Raw genomic sequence first — 19,355 nt, 5'->3', positions numbered from 1 at the left:
CTGACCCCAGGACTCTCAGCTGTGTTGTGTGTTCCTCCTACCCGTCCACTTAACACCCGTTTTGCACCTGCCCTCCTCGTCATCCAGGTACTGCTTCATGTCAGCGATGTTCTTCACTTGTAAGAACTCCTACCAGAAACTGAATCATCTTCAGATTTTAAAATCAATCACTATTTTGGTTCAGGTTAGCAATTCAATATTTTTGTTACCAAAGAGCTAAGAGGCAATCTCTGCAGGTGGCTGCTAGGCACATACCTGCCCGGTTATGCTTTTTAATTTATAGTCGTGTTTTGGATGTTTCTTGTTAGCATTTCCTCTACCTTTACATTTAGAAGTCCTGTTATAGGCATTCCATTAATTCCCTAGACCCACAACAGGTTGGCCAACGTCCCATTTACTCTTAAACACGGGCCCAGTGCTATTACTCTTTCAGCTTTCTAGAAATCCTTCCTCGTTCCCAAGCAGAGCAGCACTCAGGGCAGCCTATGCCCTACCACATTTTTTTTTTTTAATTTTAAATAAAAGTAAGGTGTCTGAGCATCAAGCAAGACACACGTCAGACAATTCCCAACTGAGTAAAAGAACTGCAGTTTCATGGCTGAACTGACTTGACTCGATTATTTACAGCTTTATCACAACTTCAAAAAATAAAATTACTGCTTTGAACTTGATTCCATTGGGGTAAAGTAGCGCTTAAATCAAGCCATGACATAAGCAATCATTCATTTTCAGTTCCATGATTAATTTCATCCTTCTCTGACATGACAAGGTTTTAGAAAGGACTCCCCTGTACGGGATGTGATCCTTAAATTAGAAAGCTGACACCTAGAAACCCATCCATGTTAGTATTGGCAGCACTGACTTCAGACATTTTATCTTGTTCTTCTTACAGGGTCACATGGAAGTCCTGACAAAGGAAGCTATTTATAAAAATGCTGTATTCCGCAGGCCAGACAGATTAAAGAAAAATACTTCAATTCAAATAATTTGCCATACAGCAAAGAGGCCACAGAACTGGAAGGAACCTCCAGGATGGATCCTCACACACATCAAAACAACAGGTAATGGCATCAATTACTTCCTGTGTTCAGCCAGACGGGTTTCTTATCCTCACTGCACCTGCTCAACTCTTCAGATTTGGTAATTCCTCCTCCTCATCCCCGGAGCTTGTTCCCCTGATGAATTCTCATCACTTAAAATTATTAAGTAATGTCACATCACCTTAACACATCTCCCTTGATCATCTCTTTGGCCTGCCTGAAGCGCCTCCTTGGTGATGCCGTTTTAACACTTCTTTGTTCCACTTTTTAATTGTGCAAAGCCTTGCAAAACGCCGGGTACAATGGCAGCAACACTTCCCAACTGGGCTAGAAGCACTTTGCTCCTTAAAGCTCAGCTCAAGCTCATCCTCCCCTCGTGCCCCTTCGGTAACCCAGTCACCTGCTGGTTTTTCTTCCCAAATTGATGAACCCCAGATCACAACAGGAATTCTGTCTCTGGTTTTGTCGAGGCGCGTGCCTGCCCTCTGACTCTCCCATTATACAAACTCCAGCACTGAGTTTCAGACCTCATCTTGTGTAACACATTTATCCTCCTCCTCCTGTTATTGCTCATTTCTCCCAGCCTCGTTTCATCATAAATTTGTCATCTCCATACTCTTACTTTTTATGCCAAGGTCATGGATGAGCCGTAATACGCGTCTCATGACTCCTGCCTCCAACTCAGCTTTCACTGCAGTACACGCATCCTTCCTTTCACCAGCTTGCTGCCCATCTTGCAATGCTTGCACAAGCCTCCATCCCTTTGACACAGTAATTAATTTTCCAGATGACTCCATAATAAATCCTTTAAGGAAGAGATTAAACAACCAAACTTTTCTCTCTAGACAGAGGCTGTTTGATGGAAAAGGTTGGTCTTAACACTACCTGCCATGGAACAAACCACATGAAAAAATGTTATCCGATTTCTAAAGGGTCAGTTAATTCCTTCAGCACTCAGTGACTGCTGCTGTTGCATGCTCATCTTGTTCTCTGTGCTTTGTAACTAGCCCTGCCTTAACAGGTTCAATAAAAATCCCTGTTCTAAGCTTTATGTGCTAACTTCTTCCATATTCCACAAGGGAGATCAGCCAGTCCTTTTTCTTCAACTTACTCCTATCTGGAAACATTTCAGTCATGGCAGCTTTACCTCTGTTCTCTCAGTGCAACCAACTGTCCTATTGCTGTACCCACGTACTGTGTTACTACAAAATAAAAACCAAAATAAGACTTGGTTTAGTCTGGAGGATCGTCTTAATATTAGTTTTATATCCTAACCTTGAACACCAAGCAGATCTGCCTCCTTTTCTTTTCCCTATTAAATTGATTTTAATAAAAACCCTACAACTTAACATATTTTGCCTGCACTTCCCTCCAAATCAAGTGGAGCTGAGCTTTGCAGTCCTACATCCTCATGCCTTCTGATCTCCCAGACAGGTATCTCCACCAGTACCTTTCTTATACAGCATGGTTGAATTCTGCAAATCAAGACCTCCTCTAACACCACACAGCTTCCAGAAGTTGTTGCTGGCTTCAGAAATTCTCAAGCTGTACATAATTCACTCACTTTTCCATCAAGCTCAAGACTCGCACAGCACCTCAGCCAACAAGCTTCTCTCTCACAGAAGTGCCTAAGCCAAGTGTTTTGCTCATGAGGGTTTTAAGCAAAAAAAAAAAAAAAAAATTAAATGCAGTTTTCCAGAAGAGACTACAGATTCACACACTGCACCACATCAACCCTTCTGCCATCAGAATGTTTCCTACTGGGTACATTAATGCCATCTGGGGAGGGGAAGCAGACAAAAAAAAGATCAGTTCTCAAACTATTACAAATAGTTTATACACGTGAAAAGCGAGAGGTTCATTGGCAGCATGAACATAAAGCTGGATCCCATCTGCACCTACCTGACACAAAGAACTTCTGTTATAACCTAGATGCAGAGTAACCTATTTGGGGGCAGTTTGCCCATTAAGAAATGTGACAACCCCACTGCTAAGATGACCTGCATGCCTGCTGACAAACAAGCGGAAGAAATCTCAGCAGTAAAATCACCAAACCCAAAACGCGGAGCTCTCAGAACTTCCTGACAAACCTGCAAAGCTACCACCCAACCTGCAGCAAGAGCTAGATTAACACCCAAGCAGGAATGTAAGTCCTTCCACTGCCTAAACGTTTCAGAGGCTCAGAGCTTTAGAAGTGGCGCATCCTCATGCTCCTGCTCCAAAAAGCACCTTCAAAGAGATTACACAAAGAGGCTTATTTCAGTTGTTTTAACATTTCACTTTGAGGCTCAAGTACTTGCTCGTCTCGTGTCCACTGCCAGAGCCAACCCAGGCTGGGCAGAGGAGCGCCAAGGCATGACTCTATGCTGCCTTTTAGAAAAAGGAAAAAAAAAAAAAAAAACAGGAAAAAGGATGCTGCTTTTTAGGAAACAGCTGGTAAACAAAGACAAAGATGTTGCAAAGGTCCTTTTAGCCCAGGATGTCATCTGAAGACCCATAACAAAACCTGTTTTTTAAGCAGGGACGGGCCCTTTGGCACTGCCCTGCACACCCTCGCTTCCCCAGCCCCTGGGGTCACACACTGCTGGGTTTGTTATGCCCACCAGAAGCCCACGAAGACATCTAATATTTCACGAAGCCACTCACATTTTGTCACTGAGGAAGAGATCCAGGTCTCTCAGTATTTCCTGCAGCAGCCATTCAGGCAGCAGTTATTTTTTTGCCCTTCAGTGTGCTGAGGCAAAGCTCACAGGGGCACGCTGAATGAAAACTAAGGAGGGAACGCCGCTTTTGTTTACACTGGAAAAGGCAGAGAGAACTTTTAAAGAACAAGTAGTAAGAAACGGCCCTGAGAGTTGAGACAGCGAGGAGTTTGGGGGAGAACAGGCCCGCAAGACGCAAGAAATAAGTTTCAGTAATAAAAACTCAAAGGGAAAGGGAAATATAAAGGGAAATATGAAGGGCCCTGCTCTAAAGGCAGCACAAGGTACCTCGAGCTCCCCTCACTCTCCCTGCATCACCAGCTCTGAAACACAAAATCGTCAGTTAGGGACAGGGGGCTCACAGCCCCTGAGCCTCCACAGCACCCCCTGAGCCCTCACAGCCCCCCCTGAGCCCTCACAGCCCCCCCTGAGGCCCCACAGCACCCCCCGAGCCCTGCCCTCACCTTGCCTGCCCCAGGCCCCCTCAGGCCCCGCCGCCCTCACAGCCTCGCCTCAGCCCTCCCGCCCCAGGGCCTCCCGCCCCCGTCCCACCACCCCATGCCCATCAAGGCATCTCCGCTCTCCTATTGGCTGCCGCAGACCTCAGCTCTCCTCCCATTGGCTGTTGGGCAGGCCGAGGCCCGCCCACCGCCACTACCACCACCACCACCACCCCAGCCCCACATGGCTTCCCCCTGAGGGCGGCCATGGCCTGAGGCAGGCGAGGGCTCCAGCCCCAGCCCCAATGCTGGCCCCAGCCCTGCCACCAACCCCTCCATCCCCAAAAAACGGGGGCACAGCACCATTCTCCCTGCCCAGTGACCCTGTGAGGGGGGCAGGCAGGGGAGAGCTGTGAACCATCCTGCAGTAATCACTAGTCAACACAAACCCCAAACCTCCTGTTTCTCACAGGGAACGCCACACTGTGCGTCACGGCATTAAAAACAGCAGCTGTGCAGACACCTTGGGAGGAATCCCTGTTCTAATGAACGCAGTTCATTACCAAAATGTGCATACACACAGCTCGTGGGACGATCCAACCCCAGCTCCCGTGCTTTGTTACCTGGATCCATCAAACGCTATGGGTGTTCTCCTCAGCACTTCACCTCTTTCAGATAAATAAAGCATCTGAGGATTTCAGCTCATACTTATTTTTCCTCCTCCCAAAAGTCCCCTGCTATGAGGAGGTCTATCAAAAACCTGGCCACATCCACCTTCTACACTCAAACATAAAAAAGCTAGAACAAACCCTAGGCGTAGGGTGGTGGTGTTCCCCCCGCCCTTTTCTTTTCTTTTTTAATCACGCAAGCTTTGAGCCAAGTTTGTGATGGAGGCATTTGACTCATCGTTTCTAACATTTAAGCCTCCCGACAGTAAAGCCCATTAATCTTGGGCTCGCTCTGGCAGTAAGCGTAACGTGACTCCTCGGGGCTACCGAGCCTTGCGACCGTTCCAGCAACCATCAAAGGGGAGCCAGGCTTCTGGGAAAAACACCGACTGGCAGCACTTCGCCCCACGCATCCTCCTGCCAGCGTCCTCCTGCCAGCTTCATCCCCACGGCCAGGGAACGGCTGGGGTCAGAAGCCACCCGCTTCAGCCCTACGCAGCAAACAGGGAGGCTTAGGCTGTGCTAAGTCTCCCAAAAGCCTCCCATTTAGTGTTTCAGGTTACGGAAAGCAAGGGCAGCACTCCACATCTGATCTTGGCAAGGTTAACTTTCAATAACAATTTCTCAGCTCTTTCCAAATTGTCTGCCTTGCCCTCCTCCCGCCTAGGCTGCCGCATGCATGCAAGCACTTTTTGCCGGGCGTTTTACAGTACTCAAACAGAAAGAAGGCTCTGAAGCAAAGCCCTAGCAGGCCTTAGAGAGCGGGATATACTCACACAGGCATCCTGCTGAATGCACTGCAGGATGTGCTTGGCTGGGATCAGGAAGTCTATGAGGTAGCGCAGTCCATCCCCACGGTACGTCTTCTCCACCACATCAAAAACTTGGCACAGCACAGTGGCTGCGGTAGCCTCGAACGGAGGGTAGAGCGCCGATAACGTACTCTGAATGCAACCGTCCAGCGACTCCGAGTCCTGCCAAGAGAGGAAGCGTTAGTGGTGCCACGGCGCGGTACGCCCCGGCCAGCCCTACACCAGGAGCGCAGCCACCTCCCAGTGCAGGAGCAGAGAGGATCAAAAGAAGCAAGCTGCCGTCCCTTCTGGTTTCTTTTGGCACCGGCGATTCCAGAAGGGAATTAAAATAAAATAAATAAAAAAAAAAAAAACTCTCCCAAAAAGTGAGCGAAGCGCTCGCAGAGCGCTGCGCGCAGAGGCGAGATTTCCCTGCTTTTGCTTACGCAGCAAGTCCTTCTGGCTGGGCTGGGTGGGGCTGCTATTAAACCATTACCGCAGCACGTGAGTGCGTGCAAGCGAGCGCGAGTCTCATGGGGCGCGCGGATCGGCAGCCCCGCGCTTCAGGCACCCGGGGCTGGAAGTGCCGCCGGCGCTCAGGTGCGTTACAGCCCGGCCTGACGGCTCTCCGCAGCCCAAGGAGGGATGCAGGGGCACCGTTTGTGCTGACGCTCCTCAGCGAGCTGTGATCTGAAGGCTGATGCCAGAGTAAAAACCACTCACCTGTGTAATTCCTCCTTTTTTAAGAGTTACTCTCATGAAAGGCTCACTCCAGGAGCTTTCTGCAGCGAGAGGTGCCTCGCAAGAGGATCTACGAGTTTGCCTTTAGGGCCCGAGTGGGCACATGGATGCCCCCTTCCTGCTCAGGGATCAGAGGGGACGGCTTCACGGCTTCCACTGTTGTTCTGGAGAGCCTGCCCGCCACAGCCTGCCCGCAGTGTCAGAACCGATTCCAGTGCCAGAGGCCAAATTCTGCTCTGCTGCATGGGTGCAAGGCTGGAGAGCTTGCCAAAAAATAAAACAACCCGCACACATCTGCGGAGAGGATCGAGATCCCTCCCTGCCTCTCTGTTGTAGAGGAGACCCCTCTGGCTAACCTAAAGCCAGTGGGAGTGAGTTTTGTTACAAAACCAAATGAAAGTTTACTCAGGTGTCTGGCCAGATTCTCGTCTGATATAAATCCACCTCCTTTCACTAGAGACAACGCAAGCATTCGAGCCTCTGGCCCAGAAGCCTCCAGCCTCCTGTAGAACAGGAACAGCTGCATGGACATGCCTGAAAACATACCTCAGTCCCACAGCAAGATTTGGAGAGAAAGTTAAACAAAGCAGTGCCACAGCAGCTCGTGCTGCCACCGGGGAACAGTGGGATGGATGGATCAGGAGGAAGGAAACCATTTCACTTCTTCCTTTCCAAGGGCTCCATCCCTCCAGGCACCGGCTTGAGAAACTGCAGCAGCCCCAGAGCAAGGAAGCTGAAGGGAGCTGCAGCCACAGCAGAGAGGATGCTCCTCACACAAACCTTCCCATTTTTCCCATCTGCCCAGCTCAACGAACCTTAAATTCCTCGTTTAGAGGGCTGGGTGCTTTAAGCACCGTATGAATTCGCTGCTTGGCTGTGAAGCCTTCCCGTAGGACAGCAGGCAGGATGGCACGGGAGAGATGAGGCCATCCAGGCAATGCCTCCACAATCCCTCCCTGCCCCAAACTTGGCGAACGTGGGTGACAGCAAACCACAAACTGCCCGTGGCACCGCTTCATTCTTTTTTCTGCTCCTTCTCCTGACGTCAGCACCAAGCAAGGCTAAATGGCAGCGAGCAAGCACCTGAAGTGTTCGCAACCAGCCGCCTCCTGCAATCCCCCTCCAGGTCAGCGTAACCAGATAAACAGAGGGGAAGGAACTATTTTTCATATTCTTAACCCAAGGACTCAAAAAGCAGGAGCCCTGTGTGCACGCTGACAAGCGTTGAATGCTCGGGCTGAGGGTTTAGCCCCAGTACTAAACAGCAGGAGGTTGTTTTAAACAAGCTTCCTTCCACCCACAAAAAAAGAGCGATTTAAAACCCCAACTTTCATTCTCTTAATTGAAATGGAAAGCCTGGAAGTCCCCAGGCACTTCCTTCACTGCAGGGATAAGGCTGCAGAGAAAATCTTCCCTGAGACATCGCGGAGCTCAAGAGGAATCTGCCCGAGCTGACGGTCAGCAGCCTGCTCTCTGCAGAGTTCTGGTCCAGAACCATCCCCACGCAAGGTGCGAGGGGAAACCAGCATTTGGGAAGCATGGAAGAAGGGCAAGCAGTCTGGTAGGAGCTGTGGGATGCTCCGTGCAGACAGCCTAAATTGAAGCGTTCCCTTTACACGTTATCCTGGACCTGCTAAAAAAAGGCACGGAGGGGCCCGTAAGGTAGGGAAACAGGTACCCAGCCCAACACAAAGCCTCTCCCGCCTGGACATCCACCTCACCTTGCTAAATATTGAGGTGCAGCGCCCTGTGCCTGGTGTCATTGCTCCCCTGTGCTCTTGAGAAATGACAGAGGCTAAGCACAGGCAGTCGAAGGCGAGCACAGCCCCGCTAACCTCTGTTGCACCAGGCAAAGACCTGTCCCAGCAAGCGTCTGTGCCCCTGCAGATAAAACTCGTCTTCACCCAGCTCCAAAGAGCCCAGCCGAGGCCTCGTGCAGCATCGCAGCAGCGTTACTGCTGGTAGGAGCTGAAAAAAATTTCCACCTGACCCTCTGCTGTACGCAGAGTCAAAATCTCAGCCAAAATCAGCTGGGGGCGGGGGGGGGGAGGTCTGTGCCGCCTTCTGCCCCATCCCTCTCGCAGAATTCTTTCAGATAATAATCCCCCCACACACAACGAATTTTGTTTGCTGTTGCAAATAAAACAAAGAAGGAAAAATATTTGCACATGAGTCAGTGCATTGCTCTCAGGTTCTCGCACCATTCCTGCTGCCTGAGCGAAGCCTGCACAGGACAATTATTAACATTGGCACCGAATCAAAAATCCTTTATAAGGTTAAAATAAACCAAGTCGCATATCACCCCTTCCTTTGGTGAAATACAGGATAAGCACAGCCTGTAGCCACTGTAAAGAGGTTTTACATCCCTCTAGCTGCGCCGCACCGTGAAGCTGTGGTCCCTGTGCAGGCTTTAAAGGGACAAAGAGGTGATGCAGAGGCGATGCAGGCTTCTGAGGCTGCCGAGGGAGCTGTGGGAACAACCTCGCTGGGGTGCACCTGCAGGGCCTGCAGCCACACACCCCAAGGAGCTGGGGTTTGGAGGCGCGGGGAGCTCGGATGAACCAGCAGGAGAAGGGGACAGCATCCAGCACTGCAAGAAATCTGAAGTCTGCAGCCCGGCTGATCCACGAGCTGCATCCGGATATGGTTTAGTGGAGGGCTGTTAGCGTTAGGTTGAAGGTTGGACTCGATGACCTTGAGGTCTCTTCCAACCTAGAAAATTCTGTGATTCTGTGATCCCTCGTGTCACGCAGGGGATGCAACCACCCCGCGGGTGTAAGGAGAAATTTCTGCAACCCAAAATAATGGGGCCAGGGTACTGAGAGGAGGGAAGCTAGCTAAACCCAGCAAGGATCCACGGAGAGGGCACTGCTGCCCCAGCTCACTGCCGCTCCTGCCCACGCCTGGAGAGCTGGCAAAGCCCAGGAGGGGCCCTCCTGGAGAACGCAGCCCCCCAGCAGCATTGCCACATCCTCCTCCTGGTGGGGAACGGGACACTTGCTCCTTTTCAGCCACCCGGCACAAATGCAAACAGGAGCGCTTTCCAAGCGAGCCAGAGAGCATCTGCCCAAGGAAAAAAAAAAAAAAAATGGGTCTTGGGACTCAAACACTTCTTTGTAAATAGCACAGGAGCCCCATGAACTCCCGCACGCTGCCACCACACGCTCGCCACACCTCCCAAAAAGAGAAACAGGCTTTTAAAATAACTCCTCCATAAATCAAAGCGCTAAATAAAGCCCAGGTTAAGGTCACGTCCGGCCACAGCAGCTTTCACCGTGCCGCAGCTGGGAGCCGGCTGTCGGTGCGGGGCTGGCAGGCGGCGAGGGAGAGGAGAAGGCGGCGTGGTCCCACCTGGGAGGGCAGGGGGAGCCCAGGAGGGCTTCACGAGTGGCAAAGGGGTAGAAACGAGTGGGGTGGGACAGGTTTTCCCTCCTCTCCACGGTGTAACAGGAGCCACGGGTGCTGCGAAGCAAACAGAGGGATGGAGACGGTCGTGGCAAAGCTCTGCTCGGCCCTACGTGCCCTGTTCCCCAGCTGGAGCCGCAGCGAGGAGCAGGAGGCAGGGCAGAGGGGAGGCAAGGAGGGCCTGGCAGCAGCCCCAGCACAGGACAAAGAAGCAGGCAGCAGGAAAAGGAGCCAGGGATCAGTCACAGCCCTGCTCCGGGGACCCACCTACCTCCTCTAGGGCGAGCAGCCGCCGCAGCATGGGCGAGGAGCCTGCCAGGAGGCAAACAAGGAGCTCCTCGGCCCTTTCTGGGTGCACTCATCTAAATTTCTGCCTGCCTCCGTGGGCAGGCAGCGTGTTACATAGCTGCTCAGATCATTGGGAAGCCTTGCCATGCTGCATTTCCTTCTGACTCAAGTTACTCCTCTTTGGGACCTGCCGCTCAGCGGTTACGGCTGGATGCTGGAGACCCCCCTGCAGGTTTGGAGAAGGAGGCAGCCTGCCCGGGGAGCGGAGAGAAAATCCCCAAGGCTACAGCCCAGGCACATGCCTGGGACCTCAGCCCAGCGCGGGGAAGGGCCGCAGCACTCCCTGAGATTCACTCGACCACCGTGGCTGGAAGGAAGCATCGCGCTCAAGCACAGCTGTCTGCAAAACGCTGAGTCTTGGTCAAGGACAACAGGAAGAAGAGGCACAAATCTTCCTCGCTGACAGCCCAGATGCTGTCTGAAGGCTCCTAAAAGCCATCAGCAGGGTGAGGCCACGCTGCTTGACGAGCCCAAGGCTTCAGGCAGGCGACGCTCCCTTCTAGCAGGCAGGAGCAGCCCATGCAATGTGCTGAGGGCTCGTCTCACAGCAGGAATTTAGCCCAAGGACATGCAGCTCTGCCCTGAGAAACACCTGAGCAGCCCAGGAGGGAATTAAACATCCCACCGTGCCGTGGATAAACCCAGCAGTGACCTGGCCTGGCAGGGCGAGGAGCAACCTGGGGAGGAAAACCCAGATCCTAGGAAACCCAACAGCTCCTGCAAAGGTGCGGGGAGGAGATGATCCAACCCTCCCAGACCCCAGAACTGGAAAGGAGAAGTAATAGAAAACTGGGAAGAGGCACAGCTCCGAGTGCTCGCAGGGCAGTGCCTGCCCGTGGCCCCCAGCCAGATTTTGGGGACTGGGGGAAAGGAGCACGGGGCAGGCACTGAAGCCGTCCCGCCGCCAGCACGGGGCTGCCGTGCTGCGCCGCTTGGCTGGGGCTGCTCGGCTCTCAGCTGACGTGAGAAACCTCATTTCCAGTAAAAACAGACCTCTGGGCTTTCTTCCGTGAACCCTTTCCACTTTCCGACACCGAGCCTGAAGCTAGGCTGCTTTTCCTTTGAAAAGAAGAAGAAAAAAAAAAAAGAGAGAGAGAGAAAGAGAGACGTTTCTCTGATCAAAAAGGTCCCTGGCTAAAAGCTAGGGCTTGTTTTTCTGACAAAATTTGAGATTTCCCACTCTGTTCCTGCAGGGAGGAGAACCCTCCCATCCCCGTTTCCTGAGCCGCTCTAATCGCGGCGGCAATGAGTTCAAGAGAGAAAAATCTTCCCAGAACAAGTGCCAGCTCCCCCCTCGGCTGCTCGCTGCGAGGCTCGGGGAGGGGGAAGGCTGGGAGGAGGGCGCCTGGCCCCGGCACCCCGCCTGCCTCGGGACGTTTTGGCTAAAATAACGCGCAATTTGGTCAACCCTGCGGCTCCAGAGGTGGGCACGCACACCGCCTTCCTGCTAGATAACCACGGGCGGCTCTACCTGCTTTTTGGGCTATTTTTTTATTTTTTTGGGGGGAGAAAAAGTGTAGCACCCGGAACACTTGTGGCCTCACCCAGGCCAGCCTCGCTCGCAAGCTGTGCCTCCAGCAGCCCCGGCAGCCTCGCAGGGAGTGGTGCGAGGAATCGTTTCCAGATGCCTCCCCCCGTTCCCCGGCCCTTCTCGCGGCAGCCAAAGCAGCTCCTACTGGGCAGCGCGCGGGATTATCATTCCAGGCGCTGCAGGAAAACAAGCGCTTGGAAGCGATTAACTCATGATCTCTCGTTTAATTAAACAAAAGGGGAAAAATGATGTATTTGCTTTTCAGCTCCGAGGCCCTGCTTCTGCGCATGCTGGAGGTCCGGGCGTGCTCAGCGCGTGAAAAGGCAGGGCCAGAGCCGGGCCAAAGCCCTCCAAGCCCAGGGCTGGATGCTTTGCACCCAGGGGGACATCCCAGGTTGCTGTGAAAGCACAGCACGACCTCCTGCAAGCCTCAGGCTTTTGGATTTTACATTTGTCCCCAAGGGGACTCGGACCCACGGAGACCCTTGCTGGCACGGCGAGGTTTCTGCTCTCCCAGCCATCTCCAGCCCTGCTCCCCAAAACAAAGAGCATCGCACGTGGTCAGGCAGCACCCAGCACCTCTTCCACCAGGGCTCTGCGCTCACGTTCCTGCTCTCTACCCTTCCTTTTAGCTCTTTTAGGTTCTCTGGAGCAGGGCCTGCGGCTTTCTCGTCTGTCCTCGCAACACCCAACACATCAGGAGAGCTGCTGACAACTGCTGAACAGATTAGGGAGGCCAAAGCGGGGATGAAAGGCAGACCCACAACCCGAGAAGGTCCTCTTAAAAGAGGAGAGGAGCAGCACCGGGAAACGGAGATCAGCCTTTCCTTGCAGGGATGTTTCGCACCCTGAACTGAAGCTCGCAGCGAACGGAGCAACAGGCAGGTCTTATCCAGAGCCCCTGCTCCCAAAGGCCTGCTGCCTTCCATTAGCCATGGATTGGGGTGATATAGATGCTTCAAGAGCATCTGAAAGACCAGACCAAAGGCCTGTCCTCACACAGACGTGCTCCAGCTGAAAGAAGAGCCCACAAGTGGGTGAGAAGGGCTGCGCAGACACCAGCATCCTACAGCTGGGAACCAGCTTATTTTGGTTTAGTTTAATCAAGAGATTAAATCCTTAATCTGAAATAACTGTCTAAGCACAGATTTTTTTTTTTTCTTTTTCTAATATCATTGGCATAGCTAACCATGCAATTAATTACCAAAGCTGTAATCAGCAAAATACGAAGCCTTGGGCGCTCCCCAAACACCCTTCCCAGCAACAGACTCACGCTGGAAGAGTGCAAGGGCTTGGTGGCCGTGGCTGTGTTTGTCCTCGAGGTCCCCAGGACAGCTCTGGCTCCCCCAGCACCACGTGCCTCGCTCCCCGCTCCTACCACGGACTCGGACACCAGGGCAGGATAAGGCTTGCTAAATCCTGTCGGATATCGCAGACCGAGCCAAGAATTTCCACTTCTCCATAAGGACAAAGGCGCATTACGACAGACTTACAACAGGCTCCCTTTCTTACTGGGCTCATCACGCAAACGCTCTAAAAATCGTTCTCTGCGCCACCCAACTGAAGAAATTGCTTCAGCTCGCTCATCTGATCTTATTCACTCTGCTCTCGGCTTCAGGGGTTGGCATCAAGTTGGCAAACTGACCTGAGCAGCAGTGTCCTTACCGTGTCCGACTCCTACCCGATATCTGCTGTAGGCAGAAGGCAAGATTTGGTTATCCAGCCACAAAGTCCACCAAGCAAGCTCTCGGCCAAGCAGGTCAGCTCGCTTCGACACCTTTCAGGCAGGGGCACGAGACCAGAACCAACACCTCGCGTTCAGGTGCCCATCTGGGAGCATCTCACGACAGACGGGCAGCCTCCTGCGCTCCGAGAGAAAACGATAATCCTTCAGCAGGACAGCTGAAGAGTGCCAGAAACGCTCTTCACAGGGTCTCCATTTAGGTTATTGCTTCTCTGCCAGCCTCGCAAATGCTCTGAGCACGAGGCCACTGCCAGATCCCATCATCCAGACCCCATCCCTCCCCTGCAAGGTGCACGAGCTCCCGGGACAGGCTCCCGAGGGCAGGTTTTGCACCTCTTGCAACCTCCGTAACTGAGGGTGGATGTCCCCAAGAGAAGAACACGTTGCAGTTAAAAGCTCCCAGACCCAACGTGGGAGCTAGGTAACACTCTACAGCCCCAGCATCCCCTAACAGATGAGCCACAGATCATTTTGGCTTTAAACAGCCTGCCTGACCATGTGCATGTGAAACGTAAGTCCTGCTGCATCGAGGGGGAAAGGAAAGCGCTCCAAAGCGCCGGGGCAGCGATTCCAGGAGGGGCTGGCTCTTTGTGGGAGAAAACAGTAAGCGTCCCTACACGTCCCCAACGTGGGGAGGCAGCTGGCAGTCCAGACACCAGCTCAGGTGCCCTCGGCTTTGAGGAAGGAGCAGCCAGAAGGACAGGAGGGCAGCGCAGGTGGCTGTGGCCGTGCCAGCTCTGCCCCGGGCACCACAAGGAGCGTGGATAAATTTCCTCTGAGACTCTCAGAGCTGGCTGGGGAAAGGACACAGGCACTCGGTCGTGTGCTGAAGCCCTCCTGCCTCCGAGCAGCCAAGCCCGGGTGAAAACATTTCCCCTATACTCAGATAAAGCCCTAAATGAGCGCCTCCCGGAGAGCTAAGTACATCAGTCATAAATTCAGCGCACTGCTTTTACTAAACTCCTGAGTTAGAAAGGAGTAAACACAGGCCTTTTAAGCTACTCCCTTTATAGCTCCTTTTTTTTTTTTTTCCAAATAGAAAACAGTCTCACGTGTCCCATTATTTCCATACATATCAAAGGAGGGTGGAGATTTAACTAGAGATTTCTAAAAGACATCTTTGTGCACAGAAGGGATGTATGCCAAAACGTGGGTGGTTATAAGCCCAAACACAAAGGAGAATACATCCACAGGCATTTTTCCCCTTGATCCATTAACGGGTCTGCATACCAGCCTCCTGAGCGTATGAGAGGGACCTTGTTCAAAAGGTAAATGTATTCAGAAAGATGACAACAGACAGCAAATAATCCACATCCTTTAACCGCGTCTGAGGCTCGGCAGCGCTCGCGTTTTGTTGGGAGGTTCGACAGGCGGCCCCCGGGGAAGGAAGGGATCCTCCTGGAGGAGCCTGCGAAGGAAACCTTCGCACTCAGGCTCCTGCAAGTGCTGCCACACCTCGCACGGGCTGCGAAGCTCAAGGTGGACACCTAGCTCAGAGCCCCAGAACTCCGTCGGCTTTTCCTCCCCGTGCTTTCAAGCCGCCCGCAGCACCTCGCCCCGCTGGGGCTGACCACAAGGTCCCACCGAGGTTTTCTCTGCCACACGTCCAGGAGGAGCACGTGCAGCAGTCCTCAGCTGCTCCCCGTTTGTCCTTGAGCCATTCAATTCCATCAGGTCAGTGGCTGGCTGCCCCAGCAGCATCCTGGGCATCCCAACCCACGGTAAATTTGAGCAGGGGGAAGATTTTTAGATTCACCTTGTGATGCTTTGGTCTTAGGGTTTCAGCTTGGCGTCCAGTGATGAAAAAAAAATAAAAAATCAAGTGGGATATGCATGAAAGCTGCCAGGAGCACTCACCACAAGAACTGCCCAGTGTTTTGTTCTTTTCTTAAGTGAAACACGAAACTAGCCACCAGGGACGGGGCACTGCACGTGGCAGGGAGACCTGGGCAGGACCAAACCTTCAAACCAGAGCCAACAAGGGCACATCCATTCAGTCCCCTGAGCTGCAGGCCAGGTATCACACGTGGTGTGCAAGCACAGCCCACAGCATCCCACCAGCATGAGCGGGGAGCTCACCCTCGCAGGCTGTCCTTGCTTTTTGTTGCTTTTATCACTTCAGTCAGCAACACATCCCATCCCGGTCCTGCTTTTCCAAACTGGGCTCCACGGAGCTCTGTGCTCTAGTGCCTAGGGGCTGGCATCCCGTTTCACACACTGGTGGCTCCTCTCTGCTGCCTGGCAGGAAAATACTCCCAGTAGGCACCAGCTTCACCTCAGGGACTTCTTCCTCTTCAGCACCCTCTCTGTTGCTGAAGCAGCCGCTGTTCCATTGCCATTTCTCTTCAATCCCACTTCCAGCAATGCTCTTTTCTTTATACCATCACAGAGAAGATTTGCAGCGCAAGGTAGCGGCGACCAAGGCAGCGCCATCCACACGCACGTGGCTCCTGAGCGCGCATCTCCCACGGGGCTGCTGGAAAGCCAGCACCTCCAGCACGCACAGCCTGCGGCTACCAAGCACCCCTGCCCTCCTGGCATCCTACAGACCACACGGGACAGCTCGGGCAGAAGCCCAGAGTGCTTCCCCACTGTGCTGCCCCACCGTGAGCCAGACAAACCTCCAGACTGCTCCTGCATCGAACGTGGCCATGGCCAGAGGGGGGTTGTTGCAGGATGCTGATTTCCAGGAATTGCTGACACTCGGTGCACGTTCCTCCCTGGAAACCCGCAGCATCTCACCATAAATGCTTGCTGGCCAGGGGCTTTGGAAAGAAGGTGGGCATCAGGCACAAGCTGTCACCCCAGAGAAGGTGCTTTCCAACCACTTCCATGTGCTCAGGATTACGTATCCAGGCTCTGTGCTCCAAAATCCTGCTCATTGCTTTGGCATGGAAATAAAGAAGATCCCCAATGCTTAAAGTTCTTTGTGATCCCCAGCCTCATTTCCTTCCCACCCCAGGAAAAGACTTCACTGGGTGATAAAAGAAAGGCTCTCCTCTGCTGAAACCCACCAGAAAAGTTCACGGGGCACAGCTGTGGGAGCCTCCCTGAACTCACGTGCCGGGCCCACAGTGCCCCCACGGCCATCGAAGGGCAGCAGCAATCGTCCCGTGAAGGGTGGAAGAGCAGTTTCCAGGGAGGAAACCGTCCCTCAGCCTGGGGATGTCACCGTGGTGCAGCAGGGGAGCAGGGCTCTCGCTCGCTTTGCCTCCAGCCAACCCACCCAAGAGCACAGTTTTGCACCTGACCGTCTCCTGTGCCCCATCCAGCAGCAGGCACCGGGCGGGGGGAAGCCTGCTCCCTCTCCCACGGAGGGGAAATCCTGACTGGGGGTCACAGGCGGATCCCCAGCCACGAAGGCCAAAATTTGAGCAGGGCAGAGCCCAGCCGGGCTCCAGCCTTCCCTGCGCCGTGGGGTCTCACAGCTGCACAAGTCCATTCTGGTGGAATTGGGCAGCTTTGGCCTGAGGCATCTTGCACGCTTGGTGCTTTGGGCATCCCCCAGCTGCAGCAGCCCCACATACCACGCACACAGAGCAGAACATCCCCAGTGTTGAAGCATGAGAGCGAAGAATCACCTGCCTCAGAGAGCAGGCTCTGCCACGCCGAGCCCCACAGGCTGCCCACGGCCACGAGGAAACCTCACGCAGGCCACCAGACCGAGCCACCTTCGCTCTGATCCAAATCTTTTGCCTGCAGGGTATGTTGATTCACCAGGAAAGGCGAGCCGAACTGCACAGCTCCGAGCTGCAGCCGCATCTCAGCCGCCCACAGACGTCACTTCTGGTCTGCTGGGGCCTTGAGAACAGCCACCCGCCAGGGACCTGGGGTCTGCGGTGAGGCCAGCACCCGCAGCCGTGTCTGTTCTCTCCCCACGGGCAGCTTGGCCTCTCAGCACTGCTCCTTGCAGCTGCCAGGCCTGAAGGCAGCACCTGAGGGGCACAGGGTCCCCTCAGAGCCCTCCTCAGGACCCGGCCTGGCTGTGGCACCGCTCCGCACAACGGCCCCTGCTTCGGGCAGCTTCTGCCTCACCGTGGAACAAGAGGCAGCACCAGGGATGAAGATCTTGAGGATCAAAGGCACCTCTGCAGAAGCAGAACCGCAAGGAAGAGCTCTCCTGGCTGGGGTGAGAAGTCGAAGCAAGATGCCTGCAGCGGGACAGGAGAGGACAGCAGGCACAGCTCCGACGCAGGCACACGAGGGTGCAGAGGAGAGGCAGGGTGACAACGGGAAGGGACAGAGCCAGGAGCTGAGCACCTCATCTCAAAGAAAGCCGAGCTTCTTTGAGCCCAGAAGCGGAAATCCAAGCAGGAGCCAGCCTGGCCCGTAGCAGGACCTCACCCAGGCACCTCTGTGCATGGCACGGCCAGGCTCAGGACTGCCCTGCAGCTCCCCCTGGGGAGATGGGGTGCTCTGCTGCCTGGCCAGGCTCTCAGGGCTTTCTCCAACCCCCAGCACCAACCTTGGGCAGAAGAAAAGAAACTCTGCCCTTCTCCAGGCCCTGCGTGGAGGCAGTGTCCACGCAGGACACCCATTTCCAGCCTCCAGGCAGGGCTGGCAGGGGCCGGGGCAGGAGGAGAGCCCAGCACCCAGCCTGTGCCTCCTGCTCTGCCACATCCCAGCGCCTCGCTGCAGGGCTGCAGCCCCGAGAAGCACCCAACAGGAGCCCCGTGGCCCTGCAGCCACCCTCAGGGGCCGGCACCCAAGGGTGCTCCGTGCCATCCGAGTAACGGGAAGCGCGCGAGCAGCTGTTTCCCATAGCGCCGGCTGCCCCGTCCAGCTCCATCCCACACTGCCCCGCTCGGGAGCCCTCCGCGGCGGTTTCCTTACCATCTTCCCGGCCTCCTTTATCCCCCCCTCACTTCCAAAAGCGGCGTTTCTTCTCGTTTTCCTCCATGTGTGCCACGACGGGGCGTCTCCTCTCCCCTCCGACGTGAACTACCGAAGCACTCGGAGTCCCGGACTGTAATCCAAGCCCTCGCCGCCCCCAGCGCGGCTCCAACTAATCTAACTCATGACACTACCGAGCAGGGGACCTCGAAGGTTTCTCTGACAGCCAACCCCGGGGCTCGGCGCTGGAGGGACATCACGCAGGGTGCCGAGCTCCCCAGCCCCGCGGGGACCTCAGGGACACGGGCAGAGCCAGCGGACGCTCGCGGGCTGCTCCTTACGGCATCGCCGCGTCCTTCGCCGCGCCCGGTGCCCGCTCAGCGAGGATGCTCCGTGTCAGGGAGATGCTTTCGCAGGTCTGAGAAGCTGCTGGAGGAGAACGAGCCCACCGCAGACATCCCAAGAAGGTCTCCGGCGTCGTGGGGAGGTTTCTCCCAGCAAAAACGCCCCCCTCTCCTCTCCTCTCCTCTCCTCTCCTCTCCTCTCCTCTCCTCTCGGCTTTGCTTTTTCTCCAAGTTCAGGGAAGTTTCTCCGCTCTGCGAGATCTCAGGGAAGCGCTACGGGTTAGGCAAAAAAAACGCTGAGGGATAGCAAAGAGCCCCGAGAAACGCTGTTTTTGTAACTTCTGGAAGGAAAACAAGAGAGGCAGTGACCGCTTCAGGCAGCGGCAACAAACTGCATTGGTATCAGGCGAGATGTGGAGACCTCGCCCCCTCCCAAAGGAGGAAGTAATTTAACATGGCAAGTCTCTCCACCCCTCCATTAATTGTTTAAGATGGCCAGGGGCCAGAAAACTGCCCGGGAGCGGGGAAGGTCACTGTGCAGGCAGGCAACAGCCTCCAGAAATGACAACGGGAAAGGGCAGAACCACCGAGGTGGGGAGGGAGGGAGGCAGGGACAGGCAGGTGCTGCCGGGCACCCCGGGGTCTGGTGGCGTGCAGAGGGAGGTGACACCCAGGAGAAGCCCTGGGGATGAGGCCAGGGCCTGGCTGCAGGATTTGGGACCGTGTGGCCTCGGCAGGGACCAGCCTCCAAGCAGGAGGCCGTGGTGC

The 19,355-nt window shown here is 54.5% G+C and overlaps 1 protein-coding gene across 5 annotated transcripts in view; it reads right to left on the bottom strand.

The window, feature by feature from the left end:
* Nucleotides 1–18,773, bottom strand: part of PLEKHG4 (pleckstrin homology and RhoGEF domain containing G4) — a 78,193-nt gene extending 59,420 nt beyond the window's left edge. For all 5 annotated transcript variants that reach the window (XM_032195393.1, XM_032195395.1, XM_032195396.1 and 2 more), the window contains exons 1-2: nucleotides 18,244–18,773; nucleotides 5,627–5,824 (exon numbers count right to left, since the gene is read on the bottom strand). In XM_032195393.1, coding sequence (XP_032051284.1) covers nucleotides 5,627–5,824; nucleotides 18,244–18,246 — 201 coding nt within the window. In that variant the 5' untranslated portion in view covers nucleotides 18,247–18,773. The remainder of the gene's footprint in view (nucleotides 1–5,626; nucleotides 5,825–18,243) is intronic.
* Nucleotides 18,774–19,355: the final 582 nt, after the last annotated feature.

Source organism: Aythya fuligula, chromosome 12 (assembly GCF_009819795.1).
Source record: "Aythya fuligula isolate bAytFul2 chromosome 12, bAytFul2.pri, whole genome shotgun sequence".
NCBI classification, from domain to species: Eukaryota; Metazoa; Chordata; class Aves; order Anseriformes; family Anatidae; genus Aythya; species Aythya fuligula.
This window is presented reverse-complemented; position numbering and strand designations above follow the sequence as displayed.